This window comes from Podarcis erhardii (genome assembly GCF_964252035.2).
Source record: "Podarcis erhardii genome assembly, chromosome: 2".
Lineage (NCBI taxonomy): Eukaryota > Metazoa > Chordata > Lepidosauria > Squamata > Lacertidae > Podarcis > Podarcis erhardii.
In genome coordinates this window covers 110,781,101-110,803,021 of record NC_138498.1, presented here as the reverse complement: position 1 = coordinate 110,803,021, position 21,921 = coordinate 110,781,101, and the positions used below count along the sequence as shown (strand labels likewise).

The 21,921-nt window shown below is 45.9% G+C and overlaps 3 protein-coding genes across 7 annotated transcripts in view; 1 reads left to right on the top strand and 2 right to left on the bottom strand.

The window, feature by feature from the left end:
• The window catches only part of LOC309336308 (uncharacterized protein), a gene marked incomplete at its 3' end in the record, with an annotated part of 18,267 nt that extends 1,342 nt beyond the window's left edge, over positions 1-16,925 (bottom strand). The window contains exons 1-5 of the mRNA XM_081851930.1: positions 16,622-16,925; positions 6,450-6,611; positions 4,158-5,162; positions 3,371-3,410; positions 2,538-3,202 (exon numbers count right to left, since the gene is read on the bottom strand). Coding sequence (XP_081708056.1) covers positions 2,538-3,202; positions 3,371-3,410; positions 4,158-5,162; positions 6,450-6,549 — 1,810 coding nt within the window. The 5' untranslated portion in view covers positions 6,550-6,611; positions 16,622-16,925. The remainder of the gene's footprint in view (positions 1-2,537; positions 3,203-3,370; positions 3,411-4,157; positions 5,163-6,449; positions 6,612-16,621) is intronic.
• LOC309336743 (uncharacterized protein) overlaps positions 1-21,921 on the bottom strand; it is a 72,666-nt gene that overhangs the window by 29,294 nt on the left and 21,451 nt on the right. Inside the window, exon 2 of one of the 4 annotated variants that reach the window (XM_081852999.1) lies at positions 18,808-18,945. The exons of 2 other annotated variants lie outside the window; for them this stretch is intronic. In XM_081852999.1, the coding sequence (XP_081709125.1) occupies positions 18,808-18,846 (39 nt within the window). In that variant the 5' untranslated portion in view covers positions 18,847-18,945. Of the gene's footprint in view, positions 1-18,807; positions 19,702-21,921 lie in introns of those variants that run through there. One more of the 4 variants, XM_081852998.1, reaches the window with a different exon arrangement.
• Positions 1-21,921, top strand: part of NRM (nurim) — a 77,455-nt gene that overhangs the window by 40,379 nt on the left and 15,155 nt on the right. The gene's annotated exons all lie outside the window — the stretch shown is intronic.

Genomic DNA, 21,921 nt, shown 5'->3' with positions numbered 1-21,921 from the left:
TTCCCTTCTCCCCTCACCCCCACCCAAGGGCCAGGCCCCATGCTTGCTCCCCTAAACCAAAACCTAACCAGGGACCCAGCTGAGGAGAGCTGCACTGAGGCACATTTGTGGGAACCTCCCCCTCCCCTGAATCTTCCCAGGAGCAGGAGGACTGTATAGATTTGGAACAGTGGTTTGCAGAGGAACATGGTTCAGAAGGAAGGAAGCTGGGAAATACTGGATGGGGAACAGCTTGCAGAAGAAACTCTGGAGAGGGGGGTAGAGTTAACAAATTCACTGTCTATGGAAAGCATCCATTCACTTTCCCCAAGATCAGGGAGAGCTGCAAAAGTGGCAGGACAGAAAGCACAGAGTGTACGAGCTCAGATTACAAGATGCATAAGAGACGGGGGTGACTAGGGATGTGAGGGGTGGACCTCTTCATTGAGAACACCGCGATTCCTAGAAGACGGGGTCTTTGTTCTCTCGCTGGGATCATTACAGTTTCTAACTGGTAATAAGACTCCTTTTCCTTTGTTCTGCTTATCTATGACCACGGGGGAAGGAAGCCAATTCCCTGAAGCCTGACAGATGCTGATCCACAAGACAAGGGCAGCCATCATTTTGGCAGTGAAGGGTGGAGGTCAAGACATAACAGATTCATCACACACTTTGAGAATTCCAGATTCACACTCTCCCCGTTTATCTAGCAACAACTTGCAACTTACTTTATACATTTAGTATATGTGACCTATATGTGAACTTTAATATATATGTGTGTGAGTTTGTGTGTACAAATTTAAATACAAACACCAGAACATCACACGGGTTCCATGTATTTAAAATTGATTTCCGCCCATGTGAGTTTCTTGATGTGATGTAAAGAGTGAACCTTGAGTGAAAGACCGCATACATTTATATGGCTTTTCACCTGTGTGAATTTGCTCGTGAATATTAAGGTCTCCACTCCGTCTGATGCTCTTTCCGCACTCCGTACAATTAAATGGTTTCTCCCCTGTATGAATTCGTTGGTGTATTCTAAGGGCTCCAATATGACTGAAGCTTCTTCCACACACCATACATTTAAATGGATTTTCCCATGTCAGCTTGTTGATGTCTTCTAAGTGTTCCACTACAACTGAAGCTCTTTCCACACTCCATACAATTAAAGGGTTCTACCCTGTGTGAGTTCGTTGGTGTATTCTAAGACTGCCACTACGACTGAAGCTCTTTCCACATTCAATGCATTTAAATGGTGTATCCCCTGTGTGAGTTCGTTGATGGCATCTAAAGTCTCCACTTTGATTGAAGCTCTTTCCACATTCAATACATTTGAATGGTTTCTCCCCCGTGTGAGTTCGTTGATGTCTTCTAAGTGTTCCACTTTGACTGAAGCTCTTTCCGCACTCCATGCATTCAAATGGTTTTTCCCCCGTGTGAGTTCGTTGGTGTATTCTAAGGGCTCCACTACAATTGAAGCTCTTTCCACATTCAATGCATTTAAATGGTTTCTCCCGTGTGAGTTCGTTGATGTAATCCAAGATCGCCACTACGACTGAAGCTCTTTCCACATTCAATGCATTGAAATGGTTTCTCCCCTGTGTGACTACGTTGATGTATTCTAAGGGCTCCACTACGACTGAAGCTCTTTCCACATTCAATGCATTTAAATGGTTTCTCCCCTGTGTGACTACGCTCATGTATTCTAAGGGCTCCAGTATGACTAAAGCTCTTTCCACATTCAATACATTTAAATGGTTTCTCCCCTGTGTGACTATGTTGATGTATTCTAAGATCTCCACTTTGGCTGAAGCTCTTTCCACATTCAATGCATTTAAAAGGTTTCTCCCCTGTGTGAGTTCGTTGATGGCGTCTAAAGTCTCCACTTCGACTGAAGCTCTTCCCACATTCAATGCATTTAAAAGGTTTCTCCCCTGTGTGAGTTCGTTGATGGCGTCTAAAGTCTCCACTTCGACTGAAGCTCTTTCCACATTCAATACATTTAAATGGTTTCTCCCCTGTGTGAGTTCGTTGATGTATTCTAAAGGCTCTAATACGACTGAAGCTCATTCCACATTCAATACATTTAAAAGGTTTCTCCCCTGTGTGATTACGTTGATGTATTCTAAGGGCTCCACTATGACTGAAGCTCTTTCCACATTCAATGCATTTAAAAGGTTTCTCCCCTGTGTGAGTTCGTTGATGGCGTCTAAAGTCTCCACTTTGACTGAAGCTCTTTCCACATTCAATACATTTGAATGGTTTCTCCCCCGTGTGAGTTCGTTGATGTATTCTAAAGGCTCTAATACGACTGAAGCTCATTCCACATTCAATACATTTAAAAGGTTTCTCCCCTGTGTGATTACGTTGATGTATTCTAAGGGCTCCACTATGACTGAAGCTCTTTCCACATTCAATGCATTGAAATGGTTTCTCCCCTGTGTGACTACGTTGATGTATTCTAAGGGCTCCACTACGACTGAAGCTCTTTCCACATTCAATACATTTAAATGGTTTCTCCCCTGTGTGACTATGTTGATGTATTCTAAGATCTCCACTTTGGCTGAAGCTCTTTCCACATTCAATGCATTTAAAAGGTTTCTCCCCTGTGTGAGTTCGTTGATGGCGTCTAAAGTCTCCACTTCGACTGAAGCTCTTCCCACATTCAATGCATTTAAAAGGTTTCTCCCCTGTGTGAGTTCGTTGATGGCGTCTAAAGTCTCCACTTCGACTGAAGCTCTTTCCACATTCAATACATTTAAATGGTTTCTCCCCTGTGTGAGTTCGTTGATGTATTCTAAAGGCTCTAATACGACTGAAGCTCATTCCACATTCAATACATTTAAAAGGTTTCTCCCCTGTGTGATTACGTTGATGTATTCTAAGGGCTCCACTATGACTGAAGCTCTTTCCACATTCAATGCATTTAAAAGGTTTCTCCCCTGTGTGAGTTCGTTGATGGCGTCTAAAGTCTCCACTTTGACTGAAGCTCTTTCCACATTCAATACATTTGAATGGTTTCTCCCCCGTGTGAGTTCGTTGATGTATTCTAAAGGCTCTAATACGACTGAAGCTCATTCCACATTCAATACATTTAAAAGGTTTCTCCCCTGTGTGATTACGTTGATGTATTCTAAGGGCTCCACTATGACTGAAGCTCTTTCCACATTCAATGCATTGAAATGGTTTCTCCCCTGTGTGACTACGTTGATGTATTCTAAGGGCTCCACTACGACTGAAGCTCTTTCCACATTCAATGCATTTAAATGGTTTCTCCCCTGTGTGACTATGTTGATGTATTCTAAGATCTCCACTTTGACTGAAGCTCTTTCCACATTCAATGCATTTAAAAGGTTTCTCCCCTGTGTGAGTTCGTTGATGGCGTCTAAAGGCTCCACTTTGACTGAAGCTCTTTCCACATTCAATGCATTTAAAAGGTTTCTCCCCTGTGTGAGTTCGTTGATGGCGTCTAAAGTCTCCACTTCGACTGAAGCTCTTTCCACATTCAATACATTTAAATGGTTTCTCCCCTGTGTGAGTTCGTTGATGTATTCTAAAGGCTCTAATACGACTGAAGCTCATTCCACATTCAATACATTTAAAAGGTTTCTCCCCTGTGTGATTACGTTGATGTATTCTAAGGGCTCCACTATGACTGAAGTTCTTTCCACATTCAATGCATTTAAAAGGTTTCTCCCCTGTGTGAGTTCGTTGATGGCGTCTAAAGTCTCCACTTTGACTGAAGCTCTTTCCACATTCAATACATTTGAATGGTTTCTCCCCCGTGTGAGTTCGTTGATGTATTCTAAAGGCTCTAATACGACTGAAGCTCATTCCACATTCAATACATTTAAAAGGTTTCTCCCCTGTGTGATTACGTTGATGTATTCTAAGGGCTCCACTATGACTGAAGCTCTTTCCACATTCAATACATTTAAATGGTTTCTCCCCTGTGTGACTACGTTGATGTATTCCAAGATCACCACTACGACTGAAGCTCTTTCCACATTCAATGCATTTAAAAGGTTTCTCCCCTGTGTGAGTTCGTTGATGGCGTCTAAAGTCTCCAATTTGACTGAAGCTCTTTCCACATTCAATACATTTAAAAGGTTTCTCCCCTGTGTGATTACGTTCATGTATTCTAAGATCGCAACTACGACTGAAGCTCTTTCCACATTCAATGCATTTAAATGGTTTCTCCCCTGTGTGAGTTCGTTGATGGCATCTAAAGCCTCCACTTTGACTGAAGCTCTTTCCACATTCAATACATTTGAATGGTTTCTCCCCCGTGTGAGTTCGTTGATGTCTTCTAAGTGTTCCACTTTGACTGAAGCTCTTTCCGCACTCCATGCATTCAAATGGTTTTTCCCCCGTGTGAGTTCGTTGGTGTATTCTAAGGGCTCCACTACGACTGAAGCTCTTTCCACATTCAATGCATTGAAATGGTTTCTCCACATTGTGACTACGTTCATGTATTCTAAGGGCTCCAGTATGACTAAAGCTCTTTCCACATTCAATACATTTAAATGGTTTCTCCCCTGTGTGACTATGTTGATGTATTCTAAGATCGCCACTACGACTGAAGCTCTTTCCACATTCAATGCATTGAAATGGTTTCTCCCCTGTGTGACTACGTTGATGTATTCTAAGGGCTCCACTACGACTGAAGCTCTTTCCACATTCAATACATTTAAATGGTTTCTCCCCCGTGTGAGTTTGTTGATGTCTTCTAAGGGCTCTAATACAATTGAAGCTGTTACCACACTCCATGCATTTAAATGGTTTCTCCCCTGTGTGAGTTCGTTGATGACTTGTAAGGTTTCCACTATGATTGAAGCTCTTTCCACATTCAATGCATTTAAATGGTTTCTCCCCTGTGTGAGTTCGTTGATGTTTTCTAAGGTTTCCACTATGATTGAAGCTCTTTCCACATTCAATGCATTTAAATGGTTTCTCCCCTGTGTGAGTTTGTTGGTGTACTCTAAGGTTTCCACTTTTACTGAAGCTCTTTCCACATTCAATACATGTAAATGGTTTCTGCCCTGTGTGAGTTTGTTGGTGTATCCTCATTCTTCCACAGTGACTAAAGCACATTCCACATTCCCTGCATTTAAACTCTTTCTTTGTTCTTCCTAATGAATTCACAGATGGCTCTGTAGAATTCTGACCATCGTCTTCCTCACCTGTTTGGGAGTACGGGGGGGGGGGGGGAGAGAGAGGATCCTGTTAGACTTTTAAGAAAGACAAGAAAGGAACTGAACACACGCCAATCCCTATGTGCACCTTTTCACTCCCTCTTCATTGTTCACTGTCTCCATGTTCCAAGATTTTAGGAATGAAGATGAGCTAATGGCAAAAGCAGCCCATGATCACTCCATTCACACTTAAGAGAGCACCATCATTTTATAGTAGAGATCTACGGTGGAACTGGTTTATAAGACACATCTCTGTCGTTTTCTTTTTCAATTGAGAAAAAGATCTCAGGCTCCAATAGCAATCTTTCCTATGAGTAAGATGTAAAACTGAAGTGCTCTTATGCCACATGTAACTAAAAATATTGCAATATATTAGAACCTAAGCAGAGCCTGCTGCATTGGGCAAAGGCCCACGTAGTCCAGCATCCTGTTCTCACAGTGGCCAAGCAGATGCCTGGGGGAAACTAGCAAGCAAAATTTCAGCCCAAGATTCCTGTGCTTTCCAGAAACTAGTATTAAGAAGCATTATTGCCTAAGAACACGAGGGCAGAGCACAGGCATCAGTCCAATCATTTTTTTCAAGCTATCCTAGTTGCTGGCAGTCACTGTCTCGTGTGCTTCTGTTTACTCATCTTTTGCAGCCCTAAAAGGCTCATAAAGGTATTATGAGCTAAGCTTTTGTGGGCTGCAATCTGACAAAGGGGACTCTTGATTAGGGAAGCTGGTGCCACTATAAATCTGTGAGTCTCTTTGTTGGTTTTGTGCACTGATTTTGCACCACTGTATCTCCATGTAAGCTTATGGAGGGACAGAATTAAGGGGGCGCTATAAATTATTATCCCACTCACTCACTCTCACACACAACCCCTGTCTGTAAGTTCACACAATTTGCTTATAATACTGGCCACCCTTGGTCTTCATATGCCCAATCCTATGTGAACAGCCTCCAGCCACAGGTATTGTGTATCATGATAACAGGTCCTTTGTCCCGAAAGACCCCTTCACCCATTTTTCTGGATTGGTGTGCAACATCTTTATCATCACTTAATCCTGCAGTGGAAATAACACCAGAGATTTAAAAGCATAGAGGAAGAAAATCTGCTGCCACTCCTTTATGAAAGGGATTCCAAAAACAAAGAGCTGCTTTGGAGAAGGCCTCACCCCTTTCTTTTCCTGCCTGGACCTCCCTGCCTTTGGTCTCCTCTCCATCTTTTCCTCTTTCTCCCTCCACCATCCAGCCATCCATGTCCCCATCTCCTCTCCCCTGGAACTCACCAGATTTCTCTGAGGGTCCTGGGAGGGGATGCTTAGAGGTTGGAGGGAGGGATGCGGGAGACAGCTTGACCAGCTCAGCTGTCCATCTTCCTCCGTCCATCCTGACCAGGTTTGCAGGTTCCCCTTTTTAGGAGCTCAGAAGTGAGGGCATGTTGTAACTTCCTGGGAGGAAGGAAGAAGTCAAGGGAGTCTCAGAGCTTCTGCCCAAGACATTCTGCTGCCCCTGTGGAAGCCCCTATTGGGCACCCTCTTCCCAAGAGCCTCCACCCATTTTCAAATACCTTTGGCAATTCCTTCCGTCTGCATGTCCCTTCTCCCTTCCTAAGGCTGGCATGGTAAGGGCAGTAGTGGCCTTGCGGCAATTGCCCAAAGGGCCACAATAAATGTGATAATGTGTACCCCTGTAAATCCTTGAGTGTGCTTCTAATACAGAAGTTATGGTAGCCTGTGCTTTATGAAACTGATTATTTTGCAAGTTTCCACCTCCCAATTGGGGCAGAAATACAGCTAATATGAGAATCACAAAGATACAGCTGAAAGCTGGAACATGAGTTGCTACATGATGCAAAAGGCTTCATGTAACACAGGTTCCCAACATGCACTTCAACACAACGTAACAGAATGCTGTGGGAATCAAAACTAAATCAGCAGAAATTGCCAGTGCTTATTGCACATGTGTATTATAAATAAAATGAGGTAATGATGAATATGAGGAATGTGAAACTCCAAAGGGACTTTTTTAAGGAGGCGGGGGATGCAAGAAAAATTTAGATTCTTTTGGCAACAATAACCATTAAAAGAAGGAACTGCTGAGCAAAAACAGAAACAGGAGCATGTTCAGAAGTTCTTGCGGAAAGGGGGCGGGGCCTTCAAAGGTCTCATAATCGACCCAAAACAACACAGAGGTCTACCTGTCAATTGCGGTTCAGTGCTTGGACATCTCTGGTGTATATGATTGGTTGAAATCGAAATGTTTTGTTTGAAATTATATAAATACCACTGCCTGAACCACTGGGCAGGGTTGCAGTTTTGTGGAACGATCCAACTATAACCTATTGCTTTGCAATAAACAATGGTGGACTCCTCTCATTTCTGAGTTTTATTGGTGTAAACTCAGGAGATAAGCCATTTTCTGGTTTACAACAGAGAGTAGATCCCATGGAACACGAGACTTACCGTATTCTTCCGTGTATAAGACGTCCCCCATTTTTGGGTCCTCAAACTTTAGAAACTAGGGGGATTGAGCTTTTGGGGAGGATTACTTGGGGGCAATGCCGAAAATCACTCACCCACCAGAACGCAGCTCACAACCACTCGCGTTGCAGCTGCCTGATCGCTGCCATTAGCCCTCCTAGCTGCTGCTGCGGCAGCCAATAGACAGCTGCCCTTGTCGCAGCAAGCGGGAGTGTGATTGGAGGCTGCCGGTGGCGATCAGGGAGCTGATAGGTGGCGACTGCATGGGAAAGGCATAGGAAAGGCAGAAAGGGGAGAAATACCTTGATCGGCAGCTCTGTTTTGCAGGCGGTCTTCCCCCTTAGTTTACAGAGTTTGCTGAGCAACAGAAAGACGCTGCATGGCAAAAACGAACAGCCTACAGCCTCCTTCCCAGCTGTAGGGTGGGCAGAGTGGGGGGAGGCAAGCAGACTAGGGAGGCCCCAGGGCTCGCCGCTGCGAGGAGCTGCGACTGCCAGAGCAAGTACTGCATTTATTTCTATATTTAATTGCTATATTCCATGCATAAGACGACCCACGTTTTTTAACTTTAAAAATTGGGTAAAAAAACCTCATCTTATACACGGAGAAAGACAGTAATTTGCAAAGGACTGCTCTGAATACATGGTTGGACTGCTCTGAATACATGGAGAAGAAGGAAGCCCCCTGCTTGCATCTGGACCCCCTGGGAGAGGCGGTGGATCCACCCACTGCTGCCTCCTCTGTCCTCCTGCCCTGCAAACACCCTCTGCTCAGGAGAGAGGGGCAGAAAGAGCCTTCAAACCCATCTGTTTCCTCCTCCTCCGCTGCCTTTTCCTGCAGCAGCCCAGTGAGAGGGGAAGGAGCCCCAGCGCCTGGTTCACTTCAGATACACACAAGTTTTACTGATGTTGTGAATGAACAAGACCACTACCTTCCATGCGGTGGGAGTGGGTGCGTTAAAAGTGGGGGAGAGACCTCCCCCGCCTGTCCTTTTGGGAAACAGGAGCCTTTGCCATTAGTAAACAACTTAGATGGCAAGTTCACAAGAGAAGCACTTCGGAGCACTGCTTGCTTGCTCATGCTATGTGTGTTTGCACCTCGAGGACAACATACATATTTACAACACGTGATTTCTTAAAGAGGGCATTTCTTTAAAATCGAAGGCCATTTGTACAAAAGACTTCAATGTTTGGTTGTTTTGGGTGTTTTTTATTTTGTTGGAAGCCGCCCAGACTGGCTGGGGAAACAATGGGCAGGGTATTATTATTATTATTACAGTGGTGCCCCGCAAAACGAATGCCTCGCTAAATGAAAAACCCGCAAGACGAAAGGGTTTTCCGATTTTTTTAGCGGCTTCGCAAGACGAATTTCCCTATGGGCTTGCTTCGCAAGACGAAAGCCCATAGGGAAATCTCCGGGACAGCAAGGAACCCTCCTCCCACCGCAAGCCCCGGGAAGAGAGGAGAAGCTGCGCGCCTTCCCCTCTGTTCCCGGACCTGTCCTGAAGGCTTGCGGTGGGAGGAGGTCCGGGAACAGAGGAGAAGGCGCACAGCTTGCGGTGGGAGGAGGGTTTTTCCTCCCCACCGCCAACATTCAGAAGGCTGTTCTGAAGGCTGGCGGTGGGAAGAAAAGCCCTTCTCCCGCCTCCAGCCTTCAGAAGAGTTCCCCGCAGGGCTCCCCAAGCTGTGAATGTCTGCCGCGCGCGAAGGGGCGCTCTGCTTAAGAGCGCCCCTCGTGCGGGGCAGCAGGCTGCTACCCGCAGCTTGGAGAGCCCTGTGGGGAAGTCCGGCAGGGCTCCCCAAGCTGCAGATGTCTGCCCCGCCCGAGGGGCGCTCTGCTTCAGAGCGTCCCTCGCACCGGGCAGCAGGCTGCTATTCGCAGCCTAGGCAGCCCTGCAGGAACTCTTCTGAAGGCTGGCGGCTGGAGAAGGGCTTTTCTTCCCACCGCCAGTCTTCAGAAGGCTGTTCTGAAGCCTGGGGGTGGGGAGAAAAGTCCTCCCCCCCCCCAGCCTTCAGAAGAGGTCTGAAGGCGGTCTCCCTAGGAACGCATTAATTGATTTTCAATGCATTCCTATGGGAAACCGTGCTTCGCAAGACGAAAAACTCGCAAGACGAATAAACTTGCGGAACGAATTAATTTCGTCTTGCGAGGCACCACTGTATTATTATTATTATCATCATCATGAGCCTGGCCAGCAATACCCAACCCTCTCCCCTTTCTCCCCTCCTTCCATGCAACTCCCTTTGCACCACATCCGTGCAGGAAGAAGCCTCTCTCTCTTTCCACAGCGTAACCCCCCTACTCCCCCTTCAAAGCCCCCATTAAAAAAAAGAACTCCCTTTCCTCCTTCCTCTTCCCCCATCCAGAACTTGTGCAGGCCGCCTCTGGGGCTTCCCATCCTGGAACTTCACCCCCTTGCAAAGCCCCTTCCCTCCTTCTCCACCACTGGTTTGCACTCACCTGAAATCCCGCAGCGGGGGCAGGAATAGGAGCCCCCGCCTGGGAGGCAGGGAGGGACCCCGCTTAATTAGGATGCTTAATTCGGAAGCAGCCTCCTCCTCTGCATCTACACAAAGCAGGAAATTGAAGCAATTAAATGCACAAATTGTCATCTCATCTGTCCTCCCAGTTGAACAACGTGGCTAAGGGAGAGAGGGAAAAATAGTGGAAGTGAACAGCTGGTTTGGATTCTTAGATCACGGACTGCAGTTTCTTGAAGATGGACTTCTGGCAAGCGATGGGCTGCACCTCACAACGGTTGGGAAGAATGTTTTTGCCAAAAATCTCAGAAACCTCATCAGGAGGGCTTTAAACTAACATGGGGGAGGGAGACAGTGCTCCTGAAGGTAGGAGTCTATCAATTGATGAAGATGATCATCCAAATGTCATAGACCAAATGGAGCAAACAGCACACAGACCTAGTGGTGGGAGGAAAAAATCCTTAAATAAGAGACACAGGGGAATGATTAATGGACTTCAATGTCTGTACACTAATGCGCAAAGCATGGGTAATAAACAAGATGAGCTTGAGCTCTTGCTACAGCAAACTAAATATGACATAATAGGCATCACTGAAACCTGGTGGGATAAGTCCCACGACTGGAATGTAATAATGGAGGGATACAATCTATTTCAGAGAAACAGACCAGACAAGAAAGGAGGAGTGGTGGTGTTATATGTCAGGGATGTGTATACCTGTGAAGAGATCCAAGATTTAGAACCTCAAAGCCAAAGTGAGAGCATTTGGGTCAAAATTAAGGGAGAGAAGAGTAACAGGGACCTCATTGTGGGAGTTTACTATAGATCCCCAAGCCAAATGGGGGACATAGATGATGCCTTCCTGAAACAGATGGCCAAGCATGCAAAAGGAAGGGAGATAGTAGTAATGGGGGACTTCAATTACCCGGATATTTGCTGGATGTCAAACTCAGCCAAGAGCATAAGGTCAAACAGATTCCTCACTGGCCTTGCAGACAACTTCATTGTCCAGAAAGTGGGAGAAGCAACAAGAGGAACAGCCATTTTAGATCTGGTCCTAACCAATGTTGATGACCTGGTTAGTGGGGTAGAAGTGGAAGGATCATAAGGCGCGAGTGATCATGCTTTTCTGAAGTTTACTATACAGCGGAAAGGAGCAGACAAGCATACTAGGACTCAATTTCTTGACTTTAAGAAAGCCGACTTCATAAAACTTAGGGAAGTGCTGGGTGAGATCCCATGGACAGTAATAGTAAAAGGAAAGGGAGTTCATGATGGCTGGGAGGGAGGAGATAGATAAGAGGGAGATAGTAAAAGCACAACGTCAGGCAATACCAATGAGACGGAAACATAGAAGGTGCCTAAAGAAGCCAGGGTGGCTATCTAAAGAACTTTTAACTGAGTTAAGATTAAAAAAGGATGTGTACAAAAAATGGAAAAGGGGGGAAACCACCAAAGAGGAATTCAAACAAATAGCCAGCACGTGTAGACACAAAGTCAGAAAAGCTAAAGCACAGAATGAACTCAGGCTTGCTAGAGAGGTTAAAAGCAACAAAAAAGGCTTTTATGGGTATGTTCGTAGCAAAAGGAAGAAGAAAGAAACAGTGGGGTCACTCAGAGGAGAAGATGGTGAAATGCAAACAGGGGACACAGAAAGGGCTGAACTCCTCAATGCCTTCTTTGCCTCAGTCTTCTCCGATAAGAAAACAATGCCCGACCTGAAGAATTTGGAGCAAATGATTCAGCAGAGGAAACACAGCCCAGAATAACTAAGGAGATAGTACAAGAATACTTGGCTAGTTTAGATGTATTCAAGTCTCCAGGGCCAGATGAACTGCATCCAAGAGTATTAAAAGAACTGGCAGATGTGATCTCAGAACCACTGGCAGTCATCTTTGAGAATTCCTGGAGAACAGGCGAAGTCCCGGCAGACTGGAGGAGGGCAAATGTTGTCCCTATTTTCAAAAAGGGGAAAAGAGAGGACCCAAATAATTACCGCCCAGTCAGTCTGACATCAATACCAGGGAAGATTCTGGAGCAGATCATTAAGCAAACAGTCTGTGAGCACCTAGAAAGGAATACTGTGATCACCAATAGTCAGCATGGATTTCTGAAAAATAAGTCATGTCAGACTAACCTGATCTCGTTTTTTGACAGAATTACAAGCCTGGTAGATGAAGGGAACGCAGTGGATGTAGCCTACCTTGATTTCAGCAAGGCATTTGACAAGGTGCCCCATGATATTCTTGTAAAGAAGCTGGTAAAATGCGGACTTGACTATGCTACCACTCAGTGGATTTGTAACTGGCTGCCTGACCGAACCCAAAGGGTGCTCATCAATGGTTTCTCTTCATCCTGGAGAAGAGTGACTAGTGGGGTGCCACAGGGTTCTGTCTTGGGCCCGGTCTTATTCAACATCTTTATCAATGACTTGGATGATGGACTCAAGGGCATCCTGATCAAATTTGCAGATGACACCAAACTGGGAGGGGTGGCTAACACCCCAGAGGACAGGATCACACTTCAAAACGACCTTGACAGATTAGAGAACTGGGCCAAAACAAACAAGATGAATTTTAACAGGGAGAAATGTAAAGTATTGCACTTGGGCAAAAAAAATGAGAGGCACAAATACAAGATGGGTGACACCTGGCTTGAGAGCAGTACATGTGAAAAGGATCTAGGAGTCTTGGTTGACCACAAACTTGACATGAGCCAACAGTGTGACGCGGCAGCTAAAAAAGCCAATGCAATTCTGGGCTGCATCAATAGGAGTATTGCATCTAGATCAAGGGAAGTAATAGTGCCACTGTATTCTGCTCTGGTCAGACCTCACCTGGAGTACTGTGTCCAGTTCTGGGCACCACAGTTCAAGAAGGACACTGACAAAGTGGAACGTGTCCAGAGGAGGGCAACCAAAATGGTCAAAGGCCTGGAAACGATGCCTTATGAAGAACGGCTAAGGGAGCTGGGCATGTTTAGCCTGGAGAAGAGGAGGTTAAGGGGTGATATGATAGCCATGTTCAAATATATAAAAGGATGTCACATAGAGGAGGGAGAAAGGTTGTTTTCTGCTGCTCCAGAGAAGCGGACACGGAGCAATGGTTCCAAACTACAAGAAAAAAGATTCCACCTAAACATTAGGAAGAACTTCCTGACAGTAAGAGCTGTTCGACAGTGGAATTTGCTGCCAAGGAGTGTGGTGGAGTCTCCTTCTTTGGAGGTCTTTAAGCAGAGGCTTGACAACCATATGTCAGGAGTGCTCTGATGGTGTTTCCTGCGTGGCAGGGGGTTGGACTCGATGGCCCTTGTGGTCTCTTCCAACTCTATGATTCTATTATTCTATTCTATGATTCTAAATCTGGCAGAAAGGGCATCAGTATACAATGATGCTGCAAAAAAGACTGGTGACTGGGAGCAGCCACCGAGATCACAGAACACTGGTCTTGAAAGACCCACGTTGGCTCCCAGTATGTTTCTGAGCACAATTCAAAATGTTGGTGCTGACCTTAAAAGCCCTAAACGACCTCTGTCTAGTATACCTGAAGGAGCGTCTCCAACCCCATCGTTCAGCCCAGAAACTGAGGTCCAGCGCTGAGGGCCTTCTGGCGAGAAGCAAGGTTACAAGGAACCAGGCCTTCTCACTGGTGGCACCCGCCCTGTGGAACACCCTGCATCAGATGTCAAGGAAATAAACAACTATCTGACATTTAGAAGACAACTGAAGGCAGCTCTGTTTAGGGAAGTTTTTAATGATTGACGATTTTATGTATTTTTAATTTTATTATTATTATTATTTCATTCTTAACAAAATTAGATGCTGCAAAAGAAGAGATTCGTGAAGAAGTTAATGCTTTAAGCCAAACATATCCTGAAAATGTGGACATGAACCTTGTTGGAGAACTCAACCATTTTCATCCATACATTAAAAAGTCAAAGCCATGAACATGATAATTTGACACATCAGGATCTGTACCAAGTAATATTTAATGACCATGTCCTTCATGGATCACTGCCTTGTCATGGCAAAGGGGCTTGAATAACTCAGAGACGCTATGAGCTATGTCATGCATGACCACCCAAGACAGACAGGTCAAAGTGGAGAATTTTGGCTAAATGTGATCCACCTGGAGCAGGAACCAGCAAGCCACGCCAGTATCCCTGCCGAGAAAACTCCATGGTCGTATAAAAGTTATGACACTGGAAGATGAACCACTAGGTTAGAAGGCATCCAATATGCTACTGAGGAAAAGCGGAGGACAAGTACAAGTAGATTCAGAGCTGATGAAGCAGCTGGGCCAAAGCCGAAATGTTGCTCAGTTGTGGATGTGCCTGGAAGCGAAAGGAAAGTCCAGTGCTGCAAAGAAAAAGTTTGCATAGGAACCTGGAATGTAAGATCCATGAACCATGGTAAGCTGGATGTGGTCAAAAATGATATGGCAAGAATAAATATTGACATCCTGGGCATCAGTGTACAAAAATGGATGGGAATGGAGATCTGTTCAAGAAAATTGGAGATATGAAAGGAACATTTTGTGCAAAAATTACCATAATAAAGGACAAAAGTCGTAAGGACCTAACAGAAGCAGAAGACATCAAGAAGAGGTGGCAAGAATACACAGAGGAATTATTCCAGAAAGATATGGATGGCTCGTACACTCCAGGTAGTGTGGTTGCTGACCTAGAGCCAGACATCCTGGAGAGTGAAGTCAAATGGGCCATAGAAAGCACTGCTAATAACAAGGCCAGTGGAAGTGATGACATTCCAGTGGAACTATTTAATATCTTAAAAGATGATATTGTTAAGGTGCTACACTCAATATGCCAGCAAGTTTGGAAAACTCAGCAGTGGCCAGAGCATTAGAGAAGATCAGTCTAGAACGCAATGCCAAAGAAGGGCAGCGCCAAAGAATGCTCCAACTACTGCACAATTGCACTCATTTCACACGCTAGCAAGGTTATGCTTAAAATTCTACAAGGCAGGCTTAAGCAGTATGCGGACTAAAAACTCCCAGAAGTACAAGCTGGATTTTGGAGGGGCAGAGGAACCACAGACCAAATTGCAAACATGCGCTGGATTAGGGAGAAAGCTAGAGAGTTCCAGAAAAACATCTACTTCTGCTTCATTGACTACGCAAAAGCCTTTGACTGTGTGGACCACAGCAAACTATGGCAAGTTCTGACCACCTCATCTGTCTCCTGAGAAATCTCTATTTGGGACAAGAAGCAACAGTTAGAACTGGACATGGAACAACTGATTGGCTCAAAATTGGGAAAGGAGTACGACAAGGCTGTATATTGTCTCCTTGCTTATTTAACTTATATGCAGAGGACGAGATGGTTGGACAGTGCTCTCAAAGCTACTAACATGAGTTTGACCAGACTGCAGGAGGCAGTGGAAAACCGGAGTGCCTGGCGTGCTCTGGTCTATGGGGTCACAAAGAGTCAGACACGACTAAGTGACTAAAGAACAACAACAATGTCCAATCAGCATTCCCTAATGTAGAAGCAATTCTGAGAATGCTCCTTTGAATGATGATTGCAAATTGCCATTTGTAAAGATCCATTTCACAGCTGAAGAAGATAAAAAATGAATTCGGAACAACAATGTCTCAAGATAAATTATGTTACTTCAGCCTCATGTACATAGAATGTGACAAACTATGCAGTTTATCAATCATTTTAAGTTAGAACTTAATAATTATTTCACTATTAATATACTTCGTAATTGTATTATGCACATACTCTGCTATGTGCAAATGGTTTTAGATACCTATTAGGTCCATAAATTACCATGCAAAACACAAAAAACAGCGACAATTTGTTGTTGACAAAGGACAGCTGGGCATATATGGGCCCCATTACCTCCAGTAGCTTAGGGCCTCATCAAACCTCAATCCGGCCCTGCCCCCACTACTTTATGCAAGGAGTTCAAGAACAAAGAGCTCTTTGGAGGAGGCCTCAGCCCTTCCTTCTTCCTGCCAGGCCCCCCTGCCTTTGTTTTCCTCCCCATCTTTCCCTCTTTCTCCCTCTGCCATCCAGCAATCCATGTCCCCATCTCCTCTACAAAAGAGAAGACTTGGATGTTTGGATGTTTTTGGTGTTTCTTACTTTGTTGGAAGCCGCACAGAGTGGCTGGTGAAACCCAGAAAATGGGTTGGTGAAACCCAGAAAATAATTATTGGTATTATTATTATTATATTTATTAGTTTTATTATTTGTATTGTTATTTTATTGCGAGCCTGCCCAGCAATGCCAAAACCTCTCCCCTTTCCCGCCTCCTTCCCTGCAACTCCCTTTGCACCAGATCCGGGCAGGAAGAAGCTTCTCTCTTTCCACAGTGGAAACCCCTCCCCCCCCCCACCTTCAAGGCCCCATTAAGAGAATCAGCTCCCTTTCCTCCCTTCTCTTCTTCTCCCCGTCCCGGGGCTTCTCATCCTGGACCACCCACCCCTTGCAAAGCCCCTTCCCTCCTTCCCCGCCGCTGGCTTTGCACTCACCCGAAATCCTGGCAGCAGCAGCGACCCTGGGCAGCGGGGGCGGGAATGGGAGCCCCCGCCTGGGAGGCAGGATAATTGTAAGGGGAAAGCCTTGCAGTACCCAGCCAATGGGGAGAGGAGGGAGGGAAGCTGGGCTTCGAGTATAGGGAATATATGCTCACTGCCATAAAGGTTAAAGCCAGAGAGTGGAAGCTGCTGGGGGAGGGGCTGCTCGATACTGATTTGGGAAAGGGGGCGCGGCTTAATTAGAACAGCTGACCCGCCCCCTCTGCCCTCGTGCACTGTCCTTGTCCTGCAAGGAATCCGGTGAGTGCAAAGTGCCTCGGGGTGCAGCAAGCTGGGGGGGGGGGGTTGTGCAGTGCAATGCAATACCCATGGAATTGGAGTTGGGGGTGGAGAGAGAGCAGGCAGGGAAGCGGTGGGTCAAGTGTGGGGGTATTGCAGCTGATTCAGCCTCTTTGCAAAGAAGAGACAGGGGCCTCTTCCTGAAGGTACGCTCTTTCTCACTCACTCACATAGCCCTCCGCACGAAGAGCCCTGTAGTTTGATCAAGCCCATCTAGTCCCGCACCCTGTTAGAATCATAGAATCGTAGAGATGGAAGGGGACCCTGAGAGTCATCGAGTCCAACCCCCTGCAATGCAGGAATCTCAGCACTGTCTCCTCATGGTGGCCAAGCCTGCAAGGAGGATGGGAGTCCAAGTGCACCTCCCCTCCGGCGGCTTCCAGTAACTGCTATTCAATTAAGCAGAAGAAGAATATTGTATAATATTTATACCTCTCATCTGACTGGGTTCCCCCAGCCACTAGGGCAGCTCCCAACAGAATATTTTTTTAAAACCAATGAAGCATCAAACATTAAAACTTCTCCATACAGGGCTGCCTTCAGATGTCTTATAAAGAAGCAGGATCAGGAAGTTCTTAATGTCTGATAATAATAATAATAATAATAATAATAATAATAATAATAATGATAAATTTTATTTATACCCTACCCTCCCTGGCCAGAGCCGGGCTCACGGTGGCTAACACCAGTAAAATTACAGTAAAAACATAATAGGGGGAGAAAATACCAATTTAAAATACAGATTAAAAGGCAGTTTAAAAAGCAGTCTCATTTTAAAAGTAGTCCATAGATCAAAACCAGAAGGGGAGGGAAACATAAGGGTCAGACTGAGTCAAAGCAAAGGCCAGGTGGAACAGCTCTGTCTTGCAGGCCCTGCAGAAAGATGTCAAGTCCCGCAGGGCCCTAGTCTCTTGTGGCAGAGCGTTCCACCAAGTTGGGGCCAGTACTGAAAAGGCCCTGGCCCTAGTTGAGACCAATCTAACCAGGACCTCCAAAATGTTGTCATTTGCGGAACTTAAGGTCCTCCGCAGGGCATACCAGGAGAGGCGGTCCCATAGGTAAGTGGGTCCTAGGCCGCATAGGGCTTTAAAGGTTAAAACCAGCACCTTAAACCTGACCCTGTACTCCACTGGGAGCCAGTGCAGTTGGTAAAGCACTGGAGCCTCGCCGTGGCATTCTGCACCCGCTGGAGTTTCTGGGTCAGCCTCAAGGGCAGCCCCACATAGAGCGAGTTACAATAATCAAGCCTGGAGGTGACCGTTGCATGGATCACTGTGGCCAGATCAGGGCGAGAAAGGTAAGGGACCAACTGCTTAATACTGTGGAGATGGAAAAACGCCACCTTTGCTGTGGCTGCAACCTGCACCTCTATGGAAAGGGAGGCGTCAAAGGTTACACCCAATCTCTTGACAGAAGGCGCTGGCACTATTTGAGCCCCCGCAAGAGATGGGAGTTGGGCCCCCAACCCCATGTTGTCCCGACCCAGCCGGAAGACCTCTGTCTTCGAAGGATTTAACTTCAACCGGCTCCCACGCAGCCATCCAGCCACAGCTTCCAAGCATCTAGTCAGTGTGTCCGGGGCCAAGTCAGGGCGGCCGTCCATCAACAGATAAAGCTGGGTGTCATCAGCATATTGATGACAATCTAGCCCAAAGCTCCGGACAATCTGGGCAAGGGGGCACAAAAAAGATATTAAAAAGCATCAGGGAAAGGATTCCACCCTGTGGGACTCCACACACCAAGGAGTACCGCAGTGACAACTCCCTCCCTAGCGCCACCCTCTGTCCCCGACCTGAGATAAAGGAGAGCAGCCATTGTCGGACTGTGCTCTGAATCCCTACGTCGGCAAGGCGGTGGTCCAAAGGTTCGTGATTGATCATGTCGAAGGCTGCTGACAGATGTAAGAGAATCAGCAGTCCCGACCCGCCTCAATCCAGCTATGGAGATCATCTGTTAGGGCAACCAAAGCCGTCTCGGTCCTGTAACCAGGGTGAAAGATGGACTGAAATGGGTCCCGAGCCTATGTTTCATCCAGAAACCTACCAAGCTGTTCGGCAACTGCTCTCTCAATTACCTTACACAGGTATGGAAGATTCGATACCGGGTGGTAATTGGATAGATCTAAAGGATCTAGAGATGTTTTGTTTAAGAATAGATGCACCACTGCTTCCTTCAACTCCCCTGGGAAAGTCCACGTACCAAGGGACTGATTAATGATCTCATCCAGGGGGACCCGCACCTCATCTAGACATGCTCTAATCAGCCAGGACGGGCGCGGGTCAAGGGGGCAAGTGGTACCACTGTATACCACTTTAAACAGTCATGGCTTCCCCCAAAGAATTCTGGGAGCTGTAGTTTGTTAAGGTTGCTTGGAGCTGTTAGGTGTGTTTGCCATATTTTGAAGAGCAAGAAAGAGTCCTTATGAGGACTCTCATTTTAAATATCTCTACCATATGTAGGCTATAGAAACTATAGAAGCTATATTGCCCGGGGGGCGGGGAAGAGAAGAGAAGAGGCAATCAAGTCTTTAACCATGGCAACCCTTAAAACCCTTATTTCCCTCAGAGTTACAATTCACCAAGTTCTCTGTGACAAGGAATAGTGAAGCCACTCTACGTATTATCTCTCTGGGAGGGGAACAGGGAGTCTCCTCTCAGCAAACTACAGCTCCCAGAATGCTTTGGGGGAAGCCATGACTGACTGAAGGGGTACTAGACTGATTTAAATGTGGTGTGGATGTGGCCCTCAAGGGAGAAGGCAAGCAATCAGAAGGTAAGTGGGAACACACACAATGGAGCCCACGGGGGCCATTTTGCTCAGCAGCCTCCAGTGCCATTGTGTTCCTCCCAGGGCAACACAGCACTCGTCCCCACTGCCTGCCTTCTGAGATGTGGGACCATTCCCAAGGGCAGCTTGTGACACAGCGTTGTAGGGCAAGGCTGTTTCAAGGGAAGGTGGGAAAATGCATTTCTGCCACATAGCAGCCTGGATAATTTCTGGAGTAGGCTGTGAGTTTTTTTCCTTTTTCTCTTCGGTGTCTCCCAAATACATTTCTGTTCCAAGCAGTCAATCAGAATTCATTGCCCGTCCTCTTGCAGACAAGGCCTTGAGAAAGATTCTTGTCAAGATGGCGGTCTGGCAGTGGATCACCTGCCACTCAGACCCATATATACCTCCATGGGGTTAACACGCCCCTGCCCATCAGAATTAATGAGGAAAAAAATCATGATGATTTATGTGATCTTTGAATCAAATACATTTACAGGCAAAAGCAGGCTGTGGGGGGCAGGGGTTGATTCTAGGATTAAGTCTCCTGGGTCTACCTAGCAATGGTTGATCTTTGCCTTAGTTTGTAACTCAATGCCTTGAACAACCACTAGCATTTCTTTTTAAATGCTGATAATGTCTTATTGCAGATTTTTTATTATTATTTCGGTATCTCATTGTTAACAAAGTATTTTTATACATATGAAGAGCAGATCTTGGATTGACAAAATTATGGTTTGTAAAGTAAAAAGATTTTTAAAAAAGGTTTTGTTTATCTCTGTTCTTAAATCTGCTTTTAAAGTAAAGTGTGTCAATATATTTGGGTTTGTTTATAAAGCAGAAGTGACTAGCTGTTCCTGGAAGCCCAAAAATGAGCTCTATATCAACAAAAGTTTTACCTATAATTATTCATAATGAAAAGTTGTCAGAAACGTGAGATTTTCCACCCTTGAGCTTTTGAACTACAACCCCCATCAACCATGGCCATACAGGCTGAGGCTTATGGGAGTTGTTGCCCAACATCTGAGCAACCCCATGTTGGATATCCCTGCTCGAAACTTTTTTTATTTAATTTCTATTCCACTTTATATTTTCAAGAAAAACCTCAAAGCGGTTCACAGCACATTAAATCAATAAAACATAAATAAAACAACCTGAAAAATGTGAAATATAGAATATACTGTCAAAGCAACATAACAGAAAACAAAAATATTATCTTAAAGATTTCAAAATAAAACAGTACAAAGGTCGACCACAGAATTCATATTTAACATGGTAGAGCTGGGCGAGTCTGGGCCCCACCCCTTTGGCCAGGTGGGAAAGACCTTGCAGGGAGTGGTGGACTTTACACCTCACAGCCGGGCGATGTTCCTCCGGCCTCATGAGCAGCCTCTTTAATGGGACCCAAGTGTGTTTAAGGTTGCAATTAACTTAATCTTCCCTAGATCTACTTTCAGCAGAATCATGTGCCACTCCCACTGCCCATCTTCAAATTCAGAGTAGCAAGCACATGTATCCCGTAGGTGCGCTTGGCTCTTCCTGATCAGCGTCACTAAAACTCTCCTCCCCCCACGAAACGACAGCCTCCTTTTAAGCACCCTGACAGTCATTTGCTATTCCTCCACCATTGCTCTCACAGTGCATGTGCGATACACACGCTTCGCTCTACGGCCTCCTGAAGCATCTTAAACGGCGAGACAAAGGGATGCTCTCCTGCTAAATGCACGCTCACTGATTTCAGGCGTGTACTCGGGAGAAACACGAACTAGCCTTGCACGGAAAAAGCATCCCCTCTACTTCTCTACCTCTCCCCCCTGGCCTAGTCCCACACTTTCTCCCCTAAACCAAAACCTAACCAGGGACCCAGCTGAGGAGAGCTGCACTGAGGCCTTTGTGGGAAAATCCCCCTCCCCGGATTCTTCCCAGGAGCAGGAGGACTGTATAGATTTGGAAAAGCGATTTGCAGAGGAACATAGTTCAGAAGGCAGAAGCTGGGAAATACTGGATGGGGAACAGCTTGCAGAAGAAACTCTGGAGGGGGGGGGAGAGTTAACAGATTCACTGTCTCTGGAAAGCATCCATCCGCTCTCCCCAAGGTCAAGGAGAGCAGCGAAAGTGGCAGGACAGAAAGTACAGAGGGAACTAGCTCAGATTACGAGACGCAGAAGTGGCAGGGGTGACTAGGGATG